Source organism: Xenia sp. Carnegie-2017, unplaced genomic scaffold (assembly GCF_021976095.1).
Source record: "Xenia sp. Carnegie-2017 unplaced genomic scaffold, XeniaSp_v1 HiC_scaffold_21, whole genome shotgun sequence".
Classification (NCBI taxonomy): Eukaryota; Metazoa; Cnidaria; class Anthozoa; order Malacalcyonacea; family Xeniidae; genus Xenia; species Xenia sp. Carnegie-2017.
In genome coordinates this window covers 5,876,363-5,903,781 of record NW_025813484.1, presented here as the reverse complement: position 1 = coordinate 5,903,781, position 27,419 = coordinate 5,876,363, and the positions used below count along the sequence as shown (strand labels likewise).

The window sequence follows — 27,419 nt, the reverse complement described above, 5'->3', positions numbered from 1 at the left end:
GTTGTGTTGTACTCAGGTTTCTGACCATAAAAGGCAATATAGTATTTGTAATTACTTCAAAAGGTAATTCTAGAGAAAAACCCCAAAGTTACCATTAAGTACAATGTATTTAATGGTAAATACGATATTTAAAGGTAAAATTAACAAAATTCAATTAAAATAGCCAAATCATGCAATGAGCAAGAGTCGTTTTTTTTTTTAATATAGACAATGTCAAACTTAACAATTACATAAAACAACAAATGAGGAAGAATTCTAGAAACCCTTTTCTCTGAACCTTAGCATGATTTTAGTAAAACCACCAGATTACTCGCTCTCGATTTCCATAATGCGATAGTTGATTTGGTGGACTTCACTCTCATCAACTATCAACTCATAGAAGACTCGACATTGTTGTCTAGTTGTTATTTCTAACCTTTAGCCATTTGGTCAATCTTGTTTTCTTTCTTCATTTCGAAGGTTTTGAATGATCTAAAGAGAGAAGGGATCAACGCTTTGAACGATGCCTACGAATATTTCCATAGATGTTGGACAGCCAGTTTGATGCCGAAGAACTTCGACTTCTCTCGTGCTCAGGAAAAGACGGTGAGTACAGCTTACCGCGTCTTGTTTGGCTAAAGGAATTTAAATACGAATCAATGGTCCACTCTTACGGATAAAACTGCAAAAATACCTCACTTTTATGTTGATTTGGATTTTTTTCTGAAAATAAACGAAGAAATAAAATGAAGAAATATTATCCTAAAGAAGACAATCTTTGTATTGCTTTGATTTGACACTTCATTAACGCGCTGTTAGTCTCAATCATGTCGAAATAACTCATATACTGTCAAATACCATGTCTTGAACAACCGTGAAGATTGACATTTGTCTCATCTCTTCAGTTTCAAGTTGAAGGCCTGTTGTCCGTCGCTTTGGAGCACAATCTGACCTCGTTTATTATATCTTGTATTCAAGAACTTGGCGAAGATAGTAAGTGAAAACTTATTTCAGATAAAAAATTCAGCATGTTCATAATCAATGTTACTCTCTGACGATTTATTGCGAGAATCGACCACTTAGACAAAATACACGAAGAATTTGTAAATGCGTGTTTCAGTTTCGTTGTATTATAGTTTTGCGTTGATATAATTTCTCACCACCACACCCCTCACCGCCTCGACCCCACACCACATCATCCCACCCCCGCGGTTTCTTGCAAAACATGGTTTCATATTGTATGTATTCCACCATAACTTAATTTTATTTTAATTACAGTGGAAAATTTACGAATCATGATAAGCTTTCCTCACCTCACACATATCTTTACAGATATCACGTACGCTGGATGCAATTTACGTGTCATCTTGGAGTGGGCCTGGGATCAAGTGATCCAAATGAAGCATCACCTGGATCAGTTGTGTACGTAAGAAGGGACAGATCCGCGATGATTTTGTAAGGGGGGGCTACTCTATCTTTTATAAGGAATCGTTTGGTCAGTCTACTTTGGATCAGATTTTGGTTGCTCCTTTGTGGGTGTCGTTATGTCATTCACATGTCAGACTTTGTGGGTTCAACTTGAGACCGCAGAAAATGTGTAGTTCGACAGTTGTTTTTTGCTTAATTGGTTGGTATATTAATATTTCGTTGCGAATTTTGCACCCCGCCACTCGCGGCACTTCATCTCTAAATCCACCCCTGTGCGTAAGACGATGAGGGGTTCCATTAAAGACAAAACGCGGGAAATTTCGCAGTGTTTAATGTCATTTTACGTGATAAAAAACATATTCCAAAAACGTCTTCTTGTAAACTGAAGATTCAAGTTATATTAACAAGAGAGAGAATTTATGAGCAAAATTGTGAACTTATTTCAAAGTCATTATCAAGCCAAGCGATTATATGCAAACAAGCATGATCCTTAAATAGTTGTCACAGGGAAATGAAGTGAGCAAAGAAAAGAAAGTTGAAATTTTACTAATACAAGTAGATGAAGAGATTAAGGAAAATGACCTGTTCTTTAGAAGCTTTAAAACCGGAGTTCAGTGGACGCTTCTTGAAACGTATATAAAACGCCTCAAAAGCAAGAAATTAGGATTTTTATAATGAAGACTGTGTTAAGTTTTATTTTGGAATATGATCACAAGTAGAAAAGTGATGTGGCGAATTTAGTTCATCATGCTTGCGTTATACAACTGATATAAGTTGAAAAATGTATGTGTTGTGTTGTGCTGTGTATCATGGCCTTTACTAAATGATCACATAAGTTGAATGTTTACAAGATGATGATATTCGGAGTACGTTTGCTTTCATATCTCTTCGGCTCAAGAAGTTTTTTACCTGATAATTGATAATTCAAGCAACCTTACTCAAACGAATTCGCATCTTTTATTTACGAATTTACGGAAAGCGACGCTCATTGTTCTAGTTAAAAAAGCAACAACTGTAAAAGGTCTTTTTTCCAGGTGTACCTTTGTTTGATGGTACGGGTATATTTGTGGATAATCAACTTGTCGCCATCTTGGATCATTACAGTGTACAGCTGAATAATCTCGTTGATATCTTTGAAACTTTGTCTTCTGCCGCGCTAACAACGGAACAAGGTTTGAGAAACCATTACATAGCCGAGCCCAGGTCATAGACCCGTTCTTCTCATATGTGTTTGTGCAATATTGAAAGAAAATATGCAATATTGAGCTGTCGCATAAATTCTACTTCTTAATTAACTTTGTAATTGCTATTCGCAAACATCTTATGTGACAGGCTATCGCGAAATGTTTTATTTACTGCTTGGTTGTGTATCTTTCGTAAATTTTGCTTGTAGTTTTATCTACTATAAGGGATGAAAATTTTGTAAGTGATTGTATCAGAACAGAGTGGCAAGCCGTTCGTGTGAGCTTGAATAAAGTACTATATAATTTATGCGACGACTCAAACGTTTGTGACGTATGTGAGGGTAATAATGCAAAGACCCATGGGACTACATAACCGAGCATATGCTGCGAATGATTTATAAACTTAACTTTTTGAGACGAAGTCGGCACGAATGTAAGCCGACAAATTTCAAGACAAAAATAGATAACATCAATAAGTGCTTTAACATCAAACGAGATCGATGTGATAAAATAGTATCAAACCAATGCTTTCTCTCTTCTACTTTTCAATTATCCTTTCAAATATGTTATACCTGTGTTTGTGTTAACAGTTTATTGAATATTTTTCCGCAGGTGTAAAGGAACTTGAGTCACAGCATACTGTGTGCTTTCTATTAAACCAGGTAGTCAAAATTCGTAAATACTGTAATTAAAACTCTGAAATTAAGAAAGTGAAAGTACGTTTACATTGTGGTTGATTCAGAATTTAGAGTAGGCCAAAATCTTAGCCGACCACATAAGCCTTGAGTCCCTTGACCGCCTTGTTTGTTACAGTTTTTTTGGCTTGTCAACAGTTAAGTTATAAGATTCCATCTCTATTCTTGACTTTTGCAGTATCTTCGGGTCGTGTTGTTCTTTGTAAAACAAAGACTTTTACCTGAGCTGTTTGGTGAGTATTTATGTAACTGAAATTTTTCCAATATATGATTCCCTGGTTTAAATTGACTATTTTAACGGAATTTTCATAAAGTGCTTATAATTCCACTTAAGAACTGCGTTTTCGAATATCAAACAATTATTAGATGGGGTTGAGCATGATATCAAAAATAATTTAGACCGAGATCAATGTTAGCTATCTGTCTAAGCGAAGCTGAAGCAGATGACATTGACCAAGGTCTGAATTATTCTTGATATCATGCGAAAGCCGAGTTCAATAATTGTTTGATTATTCACTTTAACGAACTGAAATATTATAGAAATATATCAATATAAAACATTTCTCAAGCCCTTCGCAAATTTGTTTTTTCAGACGGTTTATTCAAGTTCTTTTGTTTTAGATATGTTGTAAATATTCTCAAAGCCAGCTTCGCCGCTTTTTTTTGTTTTCTGCATCCTTTTTGTTTGAATGCTATTGTCGTTTTTAGAAACTGTGGCTAACATCGATATTATATGTGATTTTTTTCAAAAAGTATCGTAGTAATTTTTATAATAAGTGTATATTATAATTGGAATTCTTGTGAATTTTACTGTAGACAATAACGAAGAAGGAGAATTAAGGTTAGTTAAGTTAGTTTGTCGATGCTGTGAATAATTCATAGCATTCAAATCAAGAATAATAATTTTTCATTGGTTAATATTGATGGTTCAACATACTTGTACATGAGGATCATCAGCGTCAGGGCAGTCATAAGAAAGGACTGTCAATATTATACACAAACAATCTTTCTCAGGACTGCAACATAACATGGACGATTCTCATCTTCAAACATGTACGATTCTCATCTACAAACATGTACGATACACTTTCAAGCTCAAACTATTTATGGTTTTGATAACTTTCAACTTTCATTCGTAAACCTTTACCTCATTATTATTAGCTTATACTCCATAGAGTTTTCTCGCGCATCAATCGTCGTTTATAACCACATAATAAAGTTTTACTTTCATTTACGTCATACATTTTCTGATTTTTATAATGTTTATTTAGTTCCCAGTACTATCCGGGCGATGCTCTTTTGCGGGAGTACGCCACCCGAAGAAAGGAGTTGAAACAGTGTGATAGGTAGGCTGGATTGCCTATTTTCACCGAAGACAATTTTAATATTTCTGTCGAACTATTGCCTAAATATTTTTTGTTCGTTGTCTTCTCGTTCATGGCTTATATCTCTGTACGTCAGTTTACTACAGGATAAAATATGATTCAAATGATATTTACTTATTGACGTGTGTTGCTGAAAGAATTTCTGTCCTAAAATTCATAAAGTCTTTTTTTTTATTTAGTGATTCTTTAGGAAGTCTGATGATTGACCGCATTTTATCGACAGTATGCGAGAATATGGACGAAAGTCTGTGGACATCTGGAAACCGCTGGCCGGATTTGTACCCTTCGCCAAACTTGCATGTAGGTTTTCAGCAGTGAACTGTAACATTAACTGGAACGCTATCTCCAATATTGGGGCTACAGACCATTTTTAAGCCAGCCAACCTTTTATCTGCGTTTTTAGGTATATTACATAATCTCGTGAGATATAATTTATCATGGCCTTTTGTGCTACTGTATTTTATGTATATCGTTGTTAATTTTATAAAATGATACTATGGAAATTCAGAAAAAGAAGCATCAGTATATCAGTATTGGCTTCAAAGATGACGGTTCTGTTAGCGTTCCAGTTAATATTACAGTTCACTGGTTTTCAGTCGATTGCAGGCAATGTAACAGCTAATTCGCATATCTGGCTTGTTCCGCTTTGTGTCATGATTTTGAATATTTTACAATGTAGTACAAGGTATAGATCGTTTCTCCGAGGGAGTTTTTTTTAATCATTTCTCTGGTGTCATTTCCCTCTCGTATCTCAGCGGTTGTAAACAAATCTAAGTTGTCCAAGTTAAAAGTTTACAATTTGACTTCGAATTTGATGTGTTTTCTCGCGAATTAGGAACACACATCAAATTTGAAGTCGAATTGTAAACTGATTGAAGTGGATTTATCTGCGAATTAAATTGATGTGGTGGTCTGTAAGGATCTTTCAGCTTTAATTTAATGCAAAGGAATGGTCTGGCTTCCTCGTTACAAATTTTATTGCTTTCCAAAAGCAATAAAATACATCAGTGGCGGGCGGATCAATGCTCATTTGCCTGGAGAGAAGCAGATTTTCCAAGGAGATGCATCCCTGTCCTAGCTAAAGTTGCCAAGCCTTGGGCTATTGTAGATTTTTAGGCACACAAATCAGTGAACTTTGCGTAATGAAAATGTTTATGGGAGGGGACGCTAAAGATTTTTTGTGGGATGTGCATCCCCTACACCACTCAGAATATTCACCCCCGAAATAAACGTCCACATTTGTCACTTATGTTTGCGAGAAGATTTTATGTTGGTAGGGGGGAAATAGCTTTCAAATTATATTCATGCAATTTTATGCTTTGAACTTAATTCTACAATTTATCTTACTATTTATTTACTTGATTTCTGTATCTTGTAGGCTTTGTGTAGTTTGATTCTGCAGGAGAAAATTAATCCAACTTCAAAGATTTGTATTGTATCCTTTTTTGTTCTTTGTGAGTGGACGGGGCTGTTGCATGAAAAGCGTACGCCATTTTTAACGTTTTCTTTCAAAAAAATATTTTAAAAACATATGAACGTCAAACAATTCTTGATTCACGACGAAGATATATTATGCTTTGCTCGATCTATGCTCGTTAAATCCGCAATTTCGAACGAAAAAGGTTTGTGACGTGTTATTGACTGAACCTTACTGGATTTGCTTTAAAGCATTGATTAACAATGTGTAAGATTTTGTCAAAATCAGGGGCGAAACTGGAACGTTAATTTGGAGGGTGTATATTCATATATTCAGTTGTGCTCTGCTGCCTTCTTTTAAAAAGAAATCAATAGAGTATAACTGATTTTATGAATATACACCCTCCCCTCCCCTATTAGCGGTCTGGTTTCGCCTCTGATCAAAACTAATTAATGTCATTGACTCTTCATTCATAGTTATTAAGTGCCAAGTGCGTCAATATTTCGACTCGCACGAAATATTATCAGGCAATTTGAAACTTTGTCGTATTAAGAAAAAATTACTACAATTATTGAAAACTTGATGAAATTTATTCTATCAATCTTGATGATATTTTTAACAGCAAACTTCATAAAATTTTTACTGGAGCTTCGTCGTGTAAGCAAAACGTTCTGTCTTCTTCTGTTCTTTTTTTTTGCCCAAAACAACAGGGCTTTCGAAATTAGACAATATTTTGCATGTTGCATATATTTATTTGAAGAGTTGAATCGATTTTGACTTGCATCAGATGATTTTGCATGTTTCGCCGTGCACCCGAGAATTACCGAGTACGTTCTGCTGTTATGCACTGTATATACAACAATCAATGATCTGATCGAAGCGACTACTATCATCTCAGCCCTAGATCTTATTCTTTTTTTCAATAATCCCCATTAATTATGGCGATTTTTGTTCATACGACCAAGTTTTAATTTGCCTATAATGATAAATCGTGTGATTTGAAATATTGACGCATTTGGCACCTCATAATAAGTACTTCTCATCATTTTAAAAATATTTTATTTTGTAATTAGTTTTATGTTAGTATATCATATTTTATTAGAGTATATATCAAATATCGATAACGTTAGTGACGAAAATATATGTTATATTACAATTAAGACATAGAAAACATTTCACGTTATATAAACACGTGGAAATGTTTGGCAAGAAATGAGAAATTCTGTGGGATCTCGAATTCTCTCAAACTTTCACAAGTTTTTCCATAATTCTCATGGAACAAGTAAATATGTTTTCTGTTTCCTTCATGAAATAGTCTTTTAGGAGCAACAATAAAAAGATCATGTTGTTTTTATTTTTGTTTTTAACTTTCCTTCGCAATGAACGAGCATTCAACCAATCTTGCGCACATGTTTTTTTCAAAAACTGTTTTATTATATGCAATATTATTTGTGTTATTATTGTTAGTTTACGTGCTTACCGTGTTGTTCATTAAGGTTGCGGATAAATTTGCTGCTGCCTTTGGACTTCAACCGGTTCTAGTCAAGCTTTTTCATGGATTTTGGTGCTTGGATCACAAAGACTTTGATGTATGTAGAAAATTTAGCTATATCTGCTTTCACGAAATCATCTTCATTGAAAATAATTTGTCATTTACATATAACGTATAAAACAACACGTTCATTACATAATTTTCAATTCATTCCGTTAAACAATTAATGGAGAACGTGTATTGTTGCGTAAATTTGTGTTTCGTTTTTGACTTCATTTTGTCGCTGTGTTTTAAACATATGGGAGCTTCTTGCGCAATCAATGTGTACAAATATTCACAGCTCAGAACACTTGTCTTGTCCAAAATTTGAAGTAGTAAAATTCTTGCACGAAACAGAGAACTTTTCAGGGCTCCAATATTTATCTTCACTAACTATAATAGAAGGTTCACCTTCATCGATCATCTGTTCATCGATCTAGACAATACGAACCTGTCTGAAGTGGTAACTATAAAATACGCCCTATGATTGGTCGATATTGAAGTACCATACGAAACACGCCTTATGATTGGTCGATATTGGTGGACCATATGATATACATCATATAAAAATTTTTCTTGGAACGTTTCACACGCGAGTGTCAGGAATGACACGTATAATGAAACATGATTTACATACTTAACATTTTACCACATGTGAGATTACATTGCCGTGAATTTCGTTGTGCTATTTTGGCAACTATTGCTAAACAGTGGCGTAGCTAGACAAAAACAACTGGTCGTGCTATAGCGAGAACAAACATGAAGTTCCTGTACAGTTGGTGGCAACATAAGTTGTCTGTACATGTTTGTAAATGTAGATCGTCCAGGTTGGTATAGTCCTGAGAAGGACTGTTTTTGTTGTTGTTGACTGACGTTTCGACAACCTTAGCGGTAGTCATCTTCAGAGTCAAATATTATTATATATTTACGGTGAAAATATCTTTCTTTTCTATTTTTAGAATGCGTTGAAAGACCTTATCGCATCTGCCGATCAACTAAACTTGGCCCCTTGGCAAAACTCTCACATCGTTCGTTTGTTTTTGGAGCAAGGTAAACGATTGTCTCTTGGTTGCTTAGTGTTGAACATCCATGCAAAGTTTTAGGTCTTTTTCGTGAAATGTTTTGTGTTTGTTTCTTGATTCATGCATGCGATCGAACTATTGAACTTTAAACATTTCTCATGGCAATCATCGCCGCATGTAAGTAGCAATTTGCTTTCCTTTCCGTTGACTCCCATATGACAGTTAAGTCTGTAGAGGTCGACCTATAGCTCTGCAACTCTCTAACGAGTTTCGGATACTTCGAGAAGCGTAAAACTCTTTATTAGGAACTGTTCGACTTAATGAAATACAAATAAATTCTAGAAAATACCAAAAAAGACTAAATTAATCTAACTAATTACCGAATTTCGCGTTACTAGCCAGAGAAGTTCTCTTTGATCTTGTGCATACGAGAGTTAGGTGGCCAATGTCCGTTCTCTCTCCATCTGACATCACATGAGCTCAATAAACTATGATTGTCATATTTTCATATTCAATTTGAAGAAACGGAACGTTTTAAATCCAACAGTATCTGTGATGTTAATATTTGGCCTTTTAGTATCTGTGATGTTAATTTCCTCGCGACTCATTTGCTATCGATTTTAACATTGGCTCATGATTTCCAACTGATGTAGGTATTTATTCATTTTCAAGGTGAAAGCAAAAGGCACTTCTGTTCATTAATTCAGTGAAGCCTGCGATGATATCTTCAGCGGATGTCGGACTTCATCTGTCTGTTTTGATAAAGAATGGTCTAATTTTCGAGGCGTTTCAATTTCAGGTACGAACAGCCTTCTCAATAAATTCAGATTACCGTCGGTGGAATGGTGTGATACTCGTGACTAGCTACTTTGAAATGTGAGACTCGTTTTGATGGCAGTAAACTTGACTCGTTCATTATCTTGATGATGAATTTGGAAAACGATAAAATCAAGCTTTATTCAGTTAGATAATGTATCAATGTATCGTATTTTTGCTAAACTTGCCGAAATAACCTTGCCGTTAGTTAAGAAAAATGATGTTTACCGTGTTTGCACAGGCTAAAAACCGAGGAGACCTTTAGGAGAACTCGAGAGCTGACCAGTGCAAGCCCGAGACTGAAGTTCGCGTATTGCATTTCCTCGAGAGCTCCGAGGCTTGCATTAGCCAGTTCAAACAAGAAAAGATCTTTTATTTCTTTTATAAAATAATAATGCGAAACAAAAATTTAAATCATGATTGTTTTGCAAATTCTCTTTGATTGATTCATTGATTTGATTGGTTGAGCTCAGATCTGTTTTGCACAGGCTAATGCAAACACAGCTATAGACTAACCAGCGCACGCGATATACTTTGTTTATTTGATGAACGTTAATAAATATATCCATTAAAGGGAATTTCTGATTGAAGAAAAGTGAAAAACACAATTTCATTGTTAGCGTCACTTTGCTTATCTTTTCAGCGCGAATGTCGTGACCCAGTTAGAAGAGAAGAGCTCCTGCACTATTTCTTTATGGGATGTCATGAATGTAAGTACGCTAACAGCTCATACGAGTGATAACAACAAAGTTGTTGTCGGCTTTGGTGAAAATCCAAGCTGTCTGTCTGTTGTTGATCAAATTAACCATAACATGACTTCTCAGATATCTTTATGTTTCTTGCTTTGTTTTATGTTGCTTTTAGGGGGTGCTTGATCATGTTTCCGTTTGTTTTTTGAATTTAGGCAAGAGTATGAACAAGATTTTAAAACTTCCTTTGGGTAAAGTTGAAGAGGTTAGATAAATATGCTGTGTTTGATCCATTTTGCACAACGAGTGTAATTTTATCAGGTGTTAAATTGTTCGCTGAAGCTAGATTTTCGTTTTTCACGTTAACATTTTCATCTTGCCGCGTGGTAATTTACAGCAACATTAAAGCAACCTTCTTTTGCTCACGTTCGCATTTTTTAAGTCATTCATCGCATCTTTTCTCTCTGTGAGAAAACAAAAAGAGTTCGAGTTCTTGAAAATCAGCAGCCATAATCCTCCCACATTCGCGTGTTGCTAATCGATCCAGTAATTTTGCCGCCAATTTTTTTGTTCGACTTTGACACGTCAACATATCATTGGACTGCATTTGGCTCTTGCTTTTGTCGCGTCACGTGTTTTGCCATATTTTTTCTAGGAATATCTCATCAGATTTCTGAATGAGCTACCATTCCCCCACGCGCGTGAACTGCTCGTCATGTTCTACCTTCAGCGAGGATTCTATGTCGAAGCCATTCGCCTTAACGAATTTCTGAAACAGGACTCGATGGTAAGGAATGCTTTGAAAAAGTTGAGATAAATTTTGATGCGAGGAATTCAACACGGAGAATTGTTTCACGATGTTGAGTTTGATACCTAGAACCATCCAACCGTAGTTAAACAAATTTTTTAATTGTTTTTTAATGTGATTAGTCTAGCCATCACTAAGAGTCTTGACGAGGGTAAATAAGGCAAACTAAGGTTTGATAGTTATTGATAATACGCGTTACCCAAATTAAATAATTATTTTGTGAGCTATTTCTGTAATTTCATCCATGTGACATCCTCACTTAACCTCGGATGTACTCGATTTAACTTTTTTTGAGATAATCTTGTGAGCCTGCTATATGCTTGCCAGCGGTGTGGTCTCTTCATACTTGTGTAAAGACAGACAGACATACGTGTTTACAACTTTGCATTTTCTTCGGTAGTTATTGTAAAAATTTGCTATGTGCAGATATGTATGTTAGGTAATATACTTTTTCAAAGGTTTATATTTAATTGGCACTGAAGTAACAATTCTTTGCAGCAATTGTTTGTAGCTAGTGAAGTTTAATGACATTTTGAATTTTGTGAAAGAATCAAAAAGATCTCAAAATGTCGTAGAATACAACAATTAGAAAATTCTGTCCTTCTTCAACTGTCAAGATGTTCATAATTTTCGAAGCCTAATCTTAGTACAAATGACCGTGATCTTGGAAATTTGAACTAGCTGACAACAATGAAACGTCGAACAAAAGGATATCACATGGCTTTTTATCCAGTACATCTTTGTCACTTTATCATGTATTTACCTTATGTATTTCTTCTGTTTTAGAGTGAATGCGATATAGCTGCCCAGCAGAGAGCTACCGTGAGAAACGTCATATTACAAAAATATTTCGACCTGCTGCCGAGGTTCAACAGGATCTTGCCATGAGGCGGAATGCACCCGAGAGAAAAAAGACAACACAACACATTGAAGGTTTGATTTACAAAGTTCATGCTGATACATTGTAAAGGTTTTCCATTCTCATGAATTGCAACGAATGGATGTCCATTCTAGACACGTAGATTTATCAAACCATGCTATCGGTATGACTATACTCGTCTGTTTTTTACCAAATTCTGTCTTCTGTCAGCTGAGATAGAACACACCCTGTTCTGAACTTTGTAACTGTATAAAGCAGGTGGGGATTTCAGGCTCATCAGACAAAATCTAGAAAAGTTAGCGTGCATTGCCACACTGCATGCATGCTATGCGTGGGACAAAAATTCACCCTAACTTATTTCCCGCCTAAAATACCGTCCACTTTCATGCATACCTACAACTCTTCGGCTCTCCCGCCATTTGTAGTTACCGCCATAAAAATATCGAGAGACTTGTATCATAAATCCTTTATCTCGACATTGCTAGTATCTCAAAACCATTTTCTCTACACTAGGAGTAGCGACATTTGATATGAATTATCCTTTAAATATGTTCACTTCACCTTTCTAGTACCTCGACCCAGGCCTCTCTCGACTGTCGTGAAACATCAGATGAATCCTCGTCTCGTATATCGGACTGCGGTGATCAATGCAACGTTAGAAAAGATCGCCGAAGCTAGGTAGTAATAAATTATTTATGCAAAATCTATTTCACATCGCTCTATACAAACTTGTTTGAAAATATCACGACAATGCACTAAACAGGCGTTTTATTGGAGCAATCATGGGCGTACAGGCCAGCGTTTTCAGGGGGATGGTGGGTACATTTTTAATCTTTATCGACGTAATTTACACAACTTTCCACCTCCCTCTGCCGCCTAAACGCCCATGGGGGCAATGCAACGTCCATGGTCTTTAACTGTTTTGCTTTGTTTGTAAAGTTATTCGATCTACCTTAAATTCGTGTACATTTAATTTTAGAAATTGTGATGTGCATGAATCGCCTCAGGAAGTTTTGTCACAGGAAGCCCCGTTCACTGGCACTCCTTCAGCAAAGACGAAAAAACTCTTGTTAAGGTCTGTGTGTTGCGTTGGAATATGCACCAGTGACGATTCACTGAATAACATCCGAGGTGGCACGACCATATACGCAAATTTTTTACTAGATTTGGTCGGATAAGCTTAAACGCTTAGAACTTTTCAATTTTATAAAGCAGGTAGAGAGTTTGAACTCATCAGACCAAATCTAGTAAATGAAAACTGCGTATTTGGCCACACTGATATAAGGAGCACTGTCGGATCGAAACAGAGTTTTATTTCCATCCGACTTTTACCGCTAAGGTTGTCGAAACGTCAGTCAACAACAACAAAAACAGTCCTTCTCAGGACTATACCAATCTGGACGATCATCATTTACAAACATGTAACGATACTCCCGGGCTCAAACCATTTACTTTATAAGGAGCACTGTCGGATCGAAACAGAGTTTTATTTCCATCCGACTTTTCATACTGACGGATCCGACTGCCGAAGGCTCACTTTGTATCGCTCACTATCAAAACACGATCCGGTTTTTAATCCGACCAAATCGGATACGACAAATCTGATCGTGTGAACGGGCCATGAATAACAGTTGAAAGGCTCGATAAGTCCAAATTTTAAACATATATATGTTTTTATTCCAATTTATGGATATCTAATATTTTAGTGATATCCATTCTGTCAGCTTCCCCAAGCTTGAAAGTGAAGAGTCGACGATGCTTCCATCTGAGTCTAAGGTAAATGAACAACGCTATTTTTAGAATTTTTGTTAAAGTCGTATTCCAAGTAAGCGGAAAATACAGAAGGCTTTGAACATCTCGCTTTTATTTCAAATCCGTTATGCTTGTGGTAATATTTGGGGAAAACTCTCAGGCAATCTATTTGTCGATAAAATAAAGCATTTTGCTATCTGTCATTCATATTCTGTTTCTGTGGACGTTTTCACTTTTTACACATTAATAACTTTGTATGTATCCTGTATTTTTTTAAATTTATGTTGTTAGATGTTTACAAAAATATCACTGCCAGAGATAGACCGGAAGTTGTTGACAAAACAACGGAACCGGAGTTGTTTTGACCTCAACTCTATCTATAGGAGAATAGATCAAAATCATGTCTGCTGCACAGCACTAAGTTAAGCACGTGTATTACACATGTATAACTTGTGTTACATTGGTGTTTCACACATGTACTTATATTAGTTACATTAATGTGTAACACACGTGGTACAATAATGTTTTACACAGTGGGTTACATTTCTCTCACTCATTTTTCACTTGGTTTACACTAATGTGTTTAAATTAATGTGTTGCACATGTTTTACATGCGTTGCAATATATTAAATATGTGTCAAACACGATGATAACCTTTCATATTTCAGATGGTGAACTGTGTTTGCATTTTGTCGATATTTTTTCTTATTTCTTAGAATCAACCAACTCCAGCTACCCAACTAGATACGATAATAATCAGCCCCATGGCATCTCGTCTTAGGATAGACAGGCATGTTTACGTATTTGTTTGTGAGGTTCTTTTCTTAAAGCACGTGACCAGCTCATGATTTGTCATCTAAACGATTTTCATTTCAGGGCGCGAAAACTCTTCAAGGGAGCTAATGCATTATCACTCCTTCAAACACCTCCAGTTACCAAGGTATTCATACAATATCATGCATTATCACTCCTTAAAACACCTCCAGTTACCAAGGTATTCATACAATATCATTCATTATCACTCCTTCAAACACCTCCAGTTACCAAGGTATTCATACAATATCATTTATTATCACTCCTTCAAACACCTCCAGTTACCAAGGTATTCATACAATATCATGCATTATCACTCCTTCAAACACCTCCAGTTACTAAGGTATTCATACAATATCATTTATTATCACTTCTTCAAACACCTCCAGTTACCAAGGTATTCATACAATATCATGCATTATCACTCCTTCAAACACCTCCAGTTACCAAGGTATTCATACAATATCATGCATTATCACTCCTTCACCTCCAGTTACCAAGGTATTCATACAATATCATGCATTATCACTCCTTCAAACACCTCCAGTTACCAAGGTATTCATACAATATCATGCATTATCAGTCCTTCAAACACCTCCAGTTACCAAGGTATTCATACAATATCATGCATTATCACTCCTTCAAACACCTCCAGTTACCAAGGTATTCATACAATATCATGCATTATCACTCCTTCAAACACCTCCAGTTACCAAGGTATTCATTCAATATCATGCATTATCACTTCTTCAAACACCTCCAGTTACCAAGGTATTCATTCAATATCATGCATTATCACTCCTCAAACACCTCCAGTTACCAAGGTATTCATTCAATATCATGCATTATCACTCCTTCAAACACCTCCAGTTACCAAGGTATTCATACAATATCATGCATTATCACTCCTTCAAACACCTCCAGTTACCAAGGTATTCATACAATATCATGCATTATCACTCCTTCAAACACCTCCAGTTACCAAGGTATTCATTCAATATCATGCATTATCACTCCTTCAAACACCTCCAGTTACCAAGGTATTCATTCAATATCATGCATTATCACTCCTTCAAACACCTCCAGTTACCAAGGTATTCATACAATATCATGCATTATCACTCCTTCAAACACCTCCAGTTACCAAGGTATTCATTCAATATCATGCATTATCACTCCTTCAAACACCTCCAGTTACCAAGGTATTCATTCAATATCATGCATTATCACTCCTTCAAACACCTCCAGTTACCAAGGTATTCATTCAATATCATGCATTATCACTCCTTCAAACACCTCCAGTTACAAAGGTATTCATTCAATATCAAGCATAATCAATCTTTCAAACACCTCCAGTTACCAAGGTATTCATTCAATATCAAGCATAATCAATCTTTCAAACACCTCCAGTTACCAAGGTATTCATTCAATATCAAGCATAATCAATCTTTCAAACACCAACAGTTACCAAGCTATTGCTTCATTATCGTGATCATTGCGAGTGTTTGTAAATTTACCTTACTAGACAGAAACAGATGCAGTGACAATTAGACGACGTAGTGACAAATTTTAATTCAGTGTGCTACAAGCTCGAAAAAAAGCGATGAAATTATAAAAGCGCGCAATGCATCGTGGTTGACACACATTCTTAACACATTTATAGTTCTGACATCACTGTTTACGTTTTAAAAAGTCGAACTTTTTCCAAGCCCCAATCCTAATTCTAACTCGGAGACTCTTCTTGTATTCCATTGTTTTCGTTGATGAAAGTTGAAAGATTGAATCGATTTGGGGGAAGAAAATTTATTCATCAAAAATTGACGAGACCTGCTTCTTGATTGTATAATTGATTTCTTTTTGTCGCTAGCCGGGAAAAATGCATTTAGGAAAAAATTACTTAATTCCTCTGCACGGTCTGAAATGGTAGTGCAATATAGACGCGCAAATCTAACTCCTTAAAACTTGGTTTGTAAATATTGACAACAGTTTAGCTTAAAACACGTATGCGATCTAACATCTCACACTTCTGGCCGATTTTTCTACTCGAGATATGTGCACCAATGACCTAGAACTTGATCTACTAGAGATCTGACTTCGCCAAAATTCTGAAAGGTCGTAAAACTGAATACATTTATGATTAATATCTGCTTTTCCTCAGTTGTAAAGTTTAGGTTTAATTTTTAAAATGTTTGATAGGACTGGGTTTTTGAACGTCCTTTGCTGGACTCCGCTACGCAAACTTTCACGCACATCCTACACGAATGATGACTCCGTAAAAAACCTGAAGATCAAGTGCCGTATATCTAAGCACTTTCATTGTAGAATATGCGCGAACATATTCAAATGACAAGACATGTATTGATCTCTCTTCAAGTGTTTCGATTCTTTGTGATTTTGTCTTGTTCTGTGCTATAAACTCTTCATAAAATTATCACAATATGAGTTGACGTTTACCAACATGCTTGTATTTTGTAAAACTGGAACATTTTTCACCATTGTTGTACTACATCACAGGCCTGTATATATATACATGTTTTCCTTTGATTTCTTCATATTGTCATGTGGCATCATTGGTTAATGATGAGGCTCTAAGAAACATATATTATTGTTTTGCTTTATTTGCGATGAGCCTCGAGAGCTAGTTGTCATAGAACGGCAAACCTGATTTTCCTTTCAGCATTTGTCTTTTGCTGCGACACCTAAAGTTCAGAGCTCTACGCGACCAGTTGCAACGCCGCATTCCATTTTGAAGGTACCCAGTCATTCATGTTATTCTCATGAAGTGGTTGTGAAACAAAATATTATCATGCGGTTTTCTGAGTGTGTTGTACAGAACATTTGAAATGACTTTACATTTTCAAAAATAGATTTGTATTAATTTACTTATTTCTAGAAATATTTAACTTTATTAATTACGCAAATAAGGTCACATTACATAATAATATTTCGAAGACCATTAATTTTTCGCATCGCGAAAACATTTAATTCGCATATAGCTACAATATTTTAATAAATAAATGAGTAGGTGAAGATGTGTAAAGATGCCAAAGTTAGATACTTCACGACACATTGTCGACAAAAATTTCTATTTTACAAATGCTATTTATATCCTGTAATATCACAGTAATGTTTTTGCATATTTAGTAAATTTAAATAACTCTAGAAAGATGAAAAGTAAGATTATTCTACTGAAGGCGTCATTTACTCCTTTCAAATGGTCTTGGCAATGCAATCATAAAACTGTGGTAAAGAGCAAAAGAAGAAGTAAATAAAACCGCAAATTTTTTCTTGAAAGGAGCTTTGGAGATTGAAAAATGCATTTACAACTGTTATCAAAACACAAACGTGTTTTCAAAACCCAGAAGCATAATTAGTTGGAAGCCATTGAATATCTAATGCATAATCTCGTGCATACTAATTATGGTATTTAAAGTTTTTTTGCTACAACCTGTAGAGCAAAAAAAAAGACAAAAGTCTTGTCGTTTATGCTTAAGATACACATGTGAACTGGACATTAAAAAGCACCTGTTTCATGTTGATTTGACCAATTCCAACTCGTTATATGTCACATTTATAAATCACAATTAACGTGATGGCATTTTGCTCCTTCCCTTAAAACTCCTCTCACCATGGTAATAATCAGTCGTTATCGCATTTTTACAGCCAACGAGGATCGCTCGACGCAGTCCCTCGCCAAGTTTTGTGTCACCAAGTCTGCCGCCACGTGTTCGACGCGTGTTTGGTGACCGTGTGCCTTGGATCGACTCCAGCGCTGGTATGTAATGATGACCATAGATGGAGAAAGAGATCCAGCGCTATTTGTCTCTGTAAACAAAATAGGGAGTGGCTTTCATTGAAATTCATTGTTTTCAAATGTACATTCTGCCTTGCTTCAGTAGTTACGTTTCATAATTGATTGCAATCGATTCTACTACGCAGTTCGTTTTATAAAAAGAAAAGTTTTTAATTAAGATTTAAATAATATACTATTTCTAATGCTATGAGTTTTTAGTTTATTCCAAATTGACGGAGTCGCGTGCTCAAATCGTCGGTCACCAAGAGTTTTTCTCTAGTTTTGGCAATGAAGAGTAGTCTTTAATCACTGCATCTCCGTTGATAGCATGACTTTTGCTTTCCAACAGCATTTCTAACAGTACTATTTGCTAAATTTTGTAATAAGTATAACTATTTTAATATACGTTTGGGTACGAACGGCTGGAGGGTGAATTATGGGTAATGCTGGGTTGGATAGGATTTGAGATGCATTAAGTTTGCTCAGGTTGGAAGATGTTTGGTAGCTTTTCAAGTACATGAAAGTATCTACTCAATCAATGCTTGCTTCACTTCATTTAGATAAAGAAGAAACGCGTCCTTCCACCCAAAAGAAACAGATAAGGCATGTGCTATAGAGACATCCATTCGTTGATTGTTCATAATGTTATATGTGTTATGAACTGTTGTTAGTGTTGTTTAAAGCTATCAAAACTTTGCTCAAATGACAAGCCCGAAATCCCGTTCATTTACTAACCTGTAGCCAAGGTACATTCAGTTGTGCGAGACTGATCTCTTTTGAAAGTGAATTGCTTACTTACGTATGTAAATTTCTTTCAAAAGCAATCTACCTGGCAGAACTGAATAAATGAACGAAACACACCACCCCCTCCCAAATTAACTTATAAGCACAGCCCTGCCTGCAACCAAACACCAGTTTATCCTTGTAATATTGAAGGATAACAGGTCTTTGAACGCGAAAATTAAATAATTGCATTGCGTAGTTAATTTCCTCGTATTGAAAATTGTAATACTTACATAGACGACGTTTCAGTTTTTTTGCTGAACGCATGGATTTACTCAATCCTTTGTCTGTGTGTTTGTATATTTGTTTTTGATTAATTCATTGTTTATTTTTCAGATTTAAAAGTTTATCTCCAGCAAGGTATGTTTTTTACGAGACACTTCATGTATGCATCTATAAAGTTGCCCACGCGTTGGTTATGTTTGAACAGCTGTTTCCCCTTAGTTATGACGTAATCTAAATACAACTAACAGTTTGGGAAACTCAATTTCATAATGAGGAAACACCCATAAAGCGTCATGGTATTTGTACTGATTGTGTGCTAAAAAATTCTCAGCTTACAATGCCCTTACACCCAACTTTAATATTGGCATTATATTGTAAAACAGGCCAGTAGCGGATCTTGGATGCTTCAAAATAAATTACTGCAATACATTTTAGAATATTTATTAAATTTCTAAGCCCCTTAGAGACAAGTACATTAGTAAAAGTACTTTAAATTTGAAATTGACATCCTCAAATTAGCCGCAAACGCAGTTCAAAATAACGGCCGGTCGACGGACAAGGCTTGTTGCCGACACCCCCCTAAAAATCATTCCGGATCCATTCATCCAAAAGTTATTTGGTGAAGTGTAGAAAATATTATTGAAGCTTGGTCTTCTGGGAAAAATCTCTTTATTTAGGTGTGTTAACGTGTGCAAGTTTTAAAGGGCATATGACTCGAAAATTGTGCTGTTTAAATTATATTTTCATTGAAAATCCTAGTATATTTTATAAAACAGTTAATTCATATCACATTTCATTCCCAAGATTTTGTTGTTTACTAGTATCCGCTTTACACAAGTTGTGACGCCACATTACTTAATGAGAATTTGAAATAGCAGATATATTTGCTGACATGTTACTTCAACTGAGCAGAGTTCCCTTCATTGTGAAGAATTAATGGTATAAACAATTGCCCGATCGTTTCAACAAAATGTTGCCTTGAATTTGAAGGACGTTTGAAACTTTGCAGCTACTCATAATGCAAAATGACGTCAAAAGTTGTGTAAATGGAACATTACGAAAACTTCTATATGTTGGAAACGAAAAGAGTCATGCATAAATTGTTTTTGAAAATACACTATCATCATTTTCAAAGTTCTGTTGAATGAAAATATAGTGTAAATAGCGAAATTTTCAAGTCATATGCCCTTTAATATTTGGTAGAATTTGCCATGGTATCAGGGACTGGCAATTCCAGACGAATACCGTTTGGATCTAGGCTCATTTTCTTGTTACCTGTTGTGCCACAGAGTTTCTGTCAAACAAGTTTGCATTTGCTTTGTTTTCTTTGTCAGTCCAAGCATTGAAAATGTGTTCTCTGACGAAGCCTCGTTCACGAAAAGGAACGTTGATGTAATAGCTGAAGAAAGCGACGATTTTATTGAACCTGAGACGAACTTTAGTGGTGAAAATAGCTCGAATAGCGTTTCGGGATCTGGCAATAATGAAGGTATCGTCAATTGTATGAATTTATCTCATATATGCGTTTATAGTGTTCTTGTTGTGGGCAGGTGTCTACAGTAGTTTCTACCTGCAAGTTTGAAGAATATTTATTAATGGTGCTTGACTATCCATTTCTTTAATATTAACGCACGCGCATAAAATGACTTCACTTCCACTTTTCTTATGCAGGCTTTCGGTTCATAGAAAGGTTTTCTGCATCTGATATTCAAAAATATCATTACTTCAAAAAACATGGGCGAACTTATTTGGTTAATTTTTTTCTGTTACAGGTACAAAGCCGCTGGAATCCGTCAGCGCCATTGACGAATCGGACGATGAAGGCGCCGAAAGACTCGAACCTAGTAATGAGAATGACTTTACTTTAGTGTCAGTGAGGACAACGGTAGTGGTATGTTCTGCGCCTACTTCGGTTGCTGAACCGTAATTGTCAATGAGACAATTGTTGGTACTAAAGCAGATTTAATTTGTCGTGGTGAAAACGCCTTATGAAGCGCAATGGTGAATGCTTGAAAACCAAGAGAAACCAAGAACTCTGAAAATAACCGTTTTAGAATTAGAACACTAACCCGAAAGTTCTGAAGACTTCTTCAGGTGTCAACGTCTGCTATCTGTTAAGGGTGAATTAACTTGTATATATATCAGTCGTTTTGATGTTGACTCATCCAGCATAAGGATTAGTCATCATCAAAATAAAGCCAATATGAAAATGAACTGCTTCGGTCGACGAAGGACCTGATCATTAAACGTGATAAATAGCGCCTCCGTTGTTTTTAGAGAAAATTTGCATTTGCATTTGTGTAGGATACGAAATTTTGCATCTCTGCATGCGTATAGGAGGATTTTCATATTTTGTGGGTGGTGCTAAATATTTTAGGGGGTGAGCTAGTAAGAAAGTAATGTAAGACAATGTGAGGTATCTAGAATCTAGGGTGGTCTGATACTGCAGCTATCGAAGGTTGTGTAGAAAGTAGAAATTGTGCCCTGAAAAACTCAGTTCAACCCTTACTTCTGATTTCTTCTTTTGAAATTTCATTTGGGGTAAATGTTTTGTAGAGTAGAAAATAGTTTATTCAGGGAGGGTGTGAAATCTGATGTTTAGGGAGTGGTACCCCCCTGCACCCCCGGTAAATCCGTCCATGTTTGAGACTGACCATATTCCTCCGGCGCTACGGACGATATGTGTGATTTGTGTGGAACAAAAACGTATTTACATCTTTTGCTTTGCATTAAACTAAAGTAAACATTTATTAACACGTTGCGATACATCAATAAAACTTTGGAATACACATTTAAATGAAAGGAAAATCACTAAGGTTCAAACAGATTAATTGATGACTTAAGATGAAAGGTGAAATTCAAGAACACTTAAAGAATTCAATAAAGCAACGCTAAACATTCATTACGAACAAAATAATTGCTTAAAAGAGTTGCAAAAGGTGTATTTTTGACGGATCATGGTCTACCCGTGCAACCGGAGACAGGTTTATTATGTTTTGGTTACTGACAGGGTTTGCAGACAAATCGTTTGTTCCCTTAAATCTGTGCACGACGCAGATGGTGGGTTTATATGTTACAGACCAAATGACTTGGGTGTTTTTTGTTCTAGGTCTGCGCTTTCTATTCAATTTTAGCTTTCTATTCAATTTTTAGCTTTGGAAGTTCCACGACTCTTCGAACCCGTCAAGTTTGATTTGTCTCAATCGGGCGATTCACCTCATCATGTGATGTCGTCTCAGTCCGCTGGCGAGGAGATAGCATCTGGGACTGACGTTCATGTAGGGCTTTTGGTATTTGATGAAGAGGAGGATGACGCACCTGAGAAGATTGAGAAAGGTAAGTGGAAACTTCATAATACGAAATAGCGAAATCGAGAGTCAGATAAAATATGAACAATTCTTCCTTGAACTAACCTTGAAACTAACAAGGCCAGTCATCAATACTGCTTGATACCTGCAATATATTTTAGTGCAAAGTTCCGTTGTTGTATGGAAATATAGTCAATACTGTATATTAATGTGTTTGTTTTTTTATTGCTTTTCGTAAATCTATTTGCATTTTTTCCACCCATTTTAAAGCAAATAGTAAAAAATTCTGCCACGCATTAATGCCTTTGTAATGTTTTAGTGGTAATAGATAATTGCTATGATTCGGGGCTTGAGGTGTAGAACTAGCTTTAAATCATTAATTTTTTGAATTGTCGAGCGAAAAACGCAGTGGAGATGTTATTTCGTATCTATTGCGTTCAGTTTGAAAATTACGTGTACATAATTTCTATCTTTTATTGTACAGGAAATAACGAAGCGACGTTACCAGAAGATGTTGTTTCTAGGTTGGTATGCGTCTTCATCTTTGACGTTTCAATCAAAATATAATTAAGAGTAGTTAATCAATCAGAACACTGAAAATAGAAGTTGGGTTTTGTAACAACGATCATTGTTCATTTTTAATTTCATCCCGTGATCTCATATGTTTTAGCATGCCTTCGACTTCCTTGGTAGGACCAACTATTGTCGAACCACCAACGTAAGTGTTATAAACAGACTCTCAATTGTTTAAGAAATATTTTGTTTATCAACAATCAATGTGTACGCAGTGATTGTTTTTTAATGCAGTTGTTTGTTCACCGAAGAATGTCTTTTGATTTACAAAATTTGTTTTTGCTAGACTAACATATTCTAAATTAGCGTACCTCCACCGTTTCGTACATTCCACCCGAAGAGGAAGATAGTGTTTCTATATTTAATGACCGGCTCGAATACTATGTGAAGTCTGGTGGTTGTTCAGGATCTGATTTAAACGCTCTTATTAAGAACACAAGTCTTTCAGACGACAATACTTTGTTAGCTGTCACATGCTGTATTTTTTTCAACATGGACTCACCCGGAAGGATTTCAAATTGTGATTTTAGGAGCAGAGTTTTAGCTTAATTTTCGTGAAATTGATATTCAAATTGACATTCAATCATGGTGCTGCCGGTATAATTATCTGTGATTTGACCATCTAAGTTATTTTGTATTTCACTCGTCTTCTACCGTTTTTCTCATAAAAATTTTTTCATCATTCGCCAACTTGGATCATTAATGTTTTTAGGCTAATGGAAATCCCGATGGAAAACACGAAAGAGGTATGTAACTGCATTTTCTTTCGAACACAAAAATCAAACATAAATCAGTTTTGAGAACATTTTAAAGTTGTCGCAATTTTTTTATACTAAAAGCAATAAATGATACATAAGATCATCCAGACGTTATCCTTGAGAAAAACTAGTTACAGAGTATTCCTCACTTTATAATTGAATTGAAGTCTGTGGTTTTACTCAAGGAAAGTTGCTGACGTTTTTCCCGTAAACTATTCTGCTGGATTATTAACTTTGTTCGAATTTATTTCAAGGCTACGTATGAATCATCGTCGTCGGAAACGGTCGTCAAGCCTTCGTCGCCACTTCAAGCCTCTGCCACTCCGACCACCACCTTCCCGGCTCCTCCACAACGAACATTTATGCCTTTGCGAGATCCAGAGCCCGTCGTGCTAACATCTCAAGCCACCGAAAAAGAAACATCTCACTACCAAGTCCCATCGTTGAATCTTAATAATTCTGCTGCGAAGGAAAATGCATCTGAAGACGCTGGCCTTGTATCTTCCACCACTAGTAGTACACAGCCAACTGTTGCTAAGGAATCGAGTGAAACGACTATCGGTGTTACAGTCTCTCCAGTCACCATTAGCAATAGCCCTACGATACAAACACATACGACTGTATCTACAATGACACCGCCAATGTCACCTCCTCAAACTGACCAACTTTTACTTTCAAGAGCGACGAATGTAAGTATTTTTAACCCGTTGGAAAGTTTTTATTCTAGATTGAGCGAGTGAAGTTGAACAGGTGTACTTTAAATGATTGCTACAGTATACAGTGTGAAAAATGCGAACTAGCCAAGAAAGTGATACACCTTTCGACATCTGTAAGCAGGGATCGTTCCAGATATTACATTTCAATCACACTAGGTTGACGCGGTCCAAAAATGCCCCTCCCCCTTTTACTCACAATGACCACATAATTTAGCTATTGTTTAGCGATAGCTGCAGAATTCATCAAAAACTATTTGTTTTCCTTTGTTTTTATTGTAACAGTTGACATAGTGTTCAGAGGCGCGTATTATGACTTAGTCCAGTATTGACTTAATCCAATGGTGCTACCGACACTTTACTTAGCTTTTGTTTAACAGTAAAATTAATGTTGATATTACCATTTTAACTTTCCTTCATGTAGTAATATGAAAGCAGCTAATAACTTATTGTGGTGTAATGTATTTTATTTCCGTACCCGTGCAGGCTATGTTAGGCACATATATTTTGAACACGTTGTTCATTGCCGAACTTTAGAAATTGAATTGTTCATCGTTATGTTGTTGATGCAGTTTGCTTCCAAGTGTGTTGTCCAAAGAATAGTAGATGTTTATTGCCGGCAGTCATGTTCCAAATTATTTTTCAAAATGAACCAACAAAGTACGATGAACTACGTGGAGTGTGAACCCGCCTTTCTTCGTATTTGGTTTATGCCAAGGCTTTGGAAGCTTTAAAAGTTGTGGGTGTTCCATCCTTACTATGTGATAACTCGCAAGAGTTAAACTTGTAATGAAACTGGTTGATCGGTTTTTCTATCAACTGCATCATATCAAAATGAAGAGGTTGCTTATTAATTTAAAAATTTGGTATACCTAAAACCTGACATTCAATACCGTCGTAAACATTGAAGCTAAAGGCTAAATTTGTGGATGTCTAAAAGCTAAAATTTTAGGTGTCCTGACAGCCACACACCCATAGCTTTCCAAGTTAATTCTTTTATCTAGTCGGGGAACATAAATTTACGTGTATTTTCTTCGTTCACTTTGTCCAGGTTTCTCCTCGTCTATTTTTAAACGACGTTTCAATGTCTCCCACGCAAGCTAGTACCAGCAATAAGTCAACCGTCGCCGCGAAATCTCAGTCAGATCGACGTCGTTCTCGTTCGCCTCGTCGGATCACTTCGACCAGATCATCGCCACCGTTGACACGGTCGGCTCAACGACGAAGGTGAAGTACATCAGTTGGGAGGGCTGTATGATACTTAAGCTAGCCACTCCTGCGACATCTCTATATTTTCCCTTTTGCCTCAGTAAAATCATGTTTTAAAAAAATCTCATTACTAAAAGCGACCGCGATTCATTTACTTCTATTCATCCTGATAAGATGGCAAAAGGCGATCTTTATCACTAGAGGCGGACACTTATTGGAGGGGGGGGGATCTTTATGAAATACTGGAGCATGCCCGTAGGTATATTTCTAAAATTTGATCTCTAGAAATTTAATTTAAGGATTCCTACGTACACATAATCCTACACACACAAGGTTTAATGCGTCTGCTAGTACGCGTACATCCTAGTTATGTTATGCAGGTGTGATTTTAAAGATTTGGTACAGAATTTTTAATTATTCAAAATTATGGGGGCTAATGTCAGCCACTGTTTATCATCTTCAGTAGAAGAGTGGCACATCAAGGTAATTTTAGTTGTTTTCAACAGGCAGGTAGCTAAACTAAATTATACTTTTTGAAAGTTCGATCGATATGTAGTTTAAACTAAACGACAAGCAATGTAGAAAATCTAAGTTAAAGACCAAAATTCTTCTCCTAACGTCTCCCATTTTATAAGTTTGTGACGAATGATCAACCCGTCAGAAATACACACACTACGTCAGGGCCATGTCACGTGTCTGCCTACGCAAACTGGCTGTTTACATTACCGTTAGGATGTCATAAGCGTGCGCTTGGTTTGGATAATTCTCAATGGTGAATACACCTATGTTTATAGGCTTGCTACGCCCCATCAGTCGCCGACAGATAGTCCCATATCGTTTGTCACTCCGGTGCGAAGAACGTCCCCTCGAAGAAAACTACCGGAGCAGAAAAAACCGGCGAAGTTTGCCTCACACAGCATGACATTGCGGGCACGTAGCTGTTCCAGTAAGTTAACAAGAAGTGCGAAGCTACCGAATACCACCTGAAGTCTTCTATCATTTTGTAAGTTTTTCTTTTAACATGTGGCACCGGCTTTTGAAATTTTAAGTTCTAGGTTTGACTGTACGTAATTGAATGTAGAATCTATTGTTTTACGTCATTTATTTTTCATGTAATTCTTCATCTGGATAACGAATGTTTACCAACATTTTTAAATGTGGTTTAAATGTCATTGTTGGGGGGGAGGGAGGCATGGGTACTCATGAATTCTGAATGACATCGATGCAAGGCAACTTTCAGGTTTCTCCCTCCAAGATCTGAAAAATTGTTATCTCCTATGAAATACTTCTGGGATTTGTCCCGCATTATCCATTGGCTAGTAAAATTTCCAACTACGTAAAAAGGTTGTTTGTATTTTCGTTACGGCAAAGAGATTTTTTAATCTCAAAAGCAATATTTTATTTCAGTGATTGCTCATTTCAAGCCTTATATTTTCCTTTTTAAGAAGTTTTTTAACCGTTTAAAAAAATTTGCTGCTATCTAATAGATAACGCTATCCTGGCTTCATGCAGCCGGCTCCCGGTACGTAGCAACTAGCTACGGGCTTACGATGGACAGTACATCGCAGTTTTATCTTCCAGATAGCTACATATCCACTGGGTTGGACATTTATCGATTGTATAATTTATCCAGTAGATAACCCATCAGCCTTTGATAC

At 36.2% G+C, this 27,419-nt stretch overlaps 2 protein-coding genes across 3 annotated transcripts in view; both read left to right on the top strand.

Annotated features, from left to right (window-relative positions):
* The window catches only part of LOC124443562 (protein ELYS-like), a 29,329-nt gene extending 18,402 nt beyond the window's left edge, over window positions 1-10,927 (top strand). The window contains exons 14-30 of one of the 2 annotated variants that reach the window (XM_046994031.1): window positions 460-585; window positions 885-972; window positions 1,312-1,401; window positions 2,442-2,579; window positions 3,204-3,253; window positions 3,465-3,519; window positions 4,103-4,127; window positions 4,558-4,632; window positions 4,851-4,971; window positions 6,050-6,106; window positions 6,237-6,293; window positions 7,585-7,677; window positions 8,579-8,669; window positions 9,314-9,440; window positions 10,101-10,167; window positions 10,362-10,411; window positions 10,802-10,927. In XM_046994031.1, the coding sequence (XP_046849987.1) occupies window positions 460-585; window positions 885-972; window positions 1,312-1,401; window positions 2,442-2,579; window positions 3,204-3,253; window positions 3,465-3,519; window positions 4,103-4,127; window positions 4,558-4,632; window positions 4,851-4,971; window positions 6,050-6,106; window positions 6,237-6,293; window positions 7,585-7,677; window positions 8,579-8,669; window positions 9,314-9,351 (1,104 nt within the window). In that variant the 3' untranslated portion in view covers window positions 9,352-9,440; window positions 10,101-10,167; window positions 10,362-10,411; window positions 10,802-10,927. Of the gene's footprint in view, window positions 1-459; window positions 586-884; window positions 973-1,311; window positions 1,402-2,441; window positions 2,580-3,203; window positions 3,254-3,464; window positions 3,520-4,102; window positions 4,128-4,557; window positions 4,633-4,850; window positions 4,972-6,049; window positions 6,107-6,236; window positions 6,294-7,584; window positions 7,678-8,578; window positions 8,998-9,313; window positions 9,441-10,100; window positions 10,168-10,361; window positions 10,412-10,801 lie in introns of those variants that run through there. The other variant, XM_046994029.1, reaches the window with a different exon arrangement.
* LOC124443563 (flocculation protein FLO11-like) lies at window positions 10,188-26,917 on the top strand. The gene is made up of 9 exons (XM_046994032.1): window positions 10,188-10,192; window positions 17,662-17,663; window positions 22,363-22,536; window positions 22,993-23,032; window positions 23,179-23,226; window positions 23,794-23,827; window positions 24,094-24,528; window positions 25,604-25,779; window positions 26,556-26,917. The coding sequence occupies exons 3-9, from the start codon at window positions 22,428-22,430 to the stop codon at window positions 26,746-26,748; spliced, it is 1,035 nt and encodes a 344-aa protein (XP_046849988.1). The 5' UTR covers window positions 10,188-10,192; window positions 17,662-17,663; window positions 22,363-22,427; the 3' UTR covers window positions 26,749-26,917.
* The last annotated feature ends 502 nt before the right edge of the window (window positions 26,918-27,419 follow it).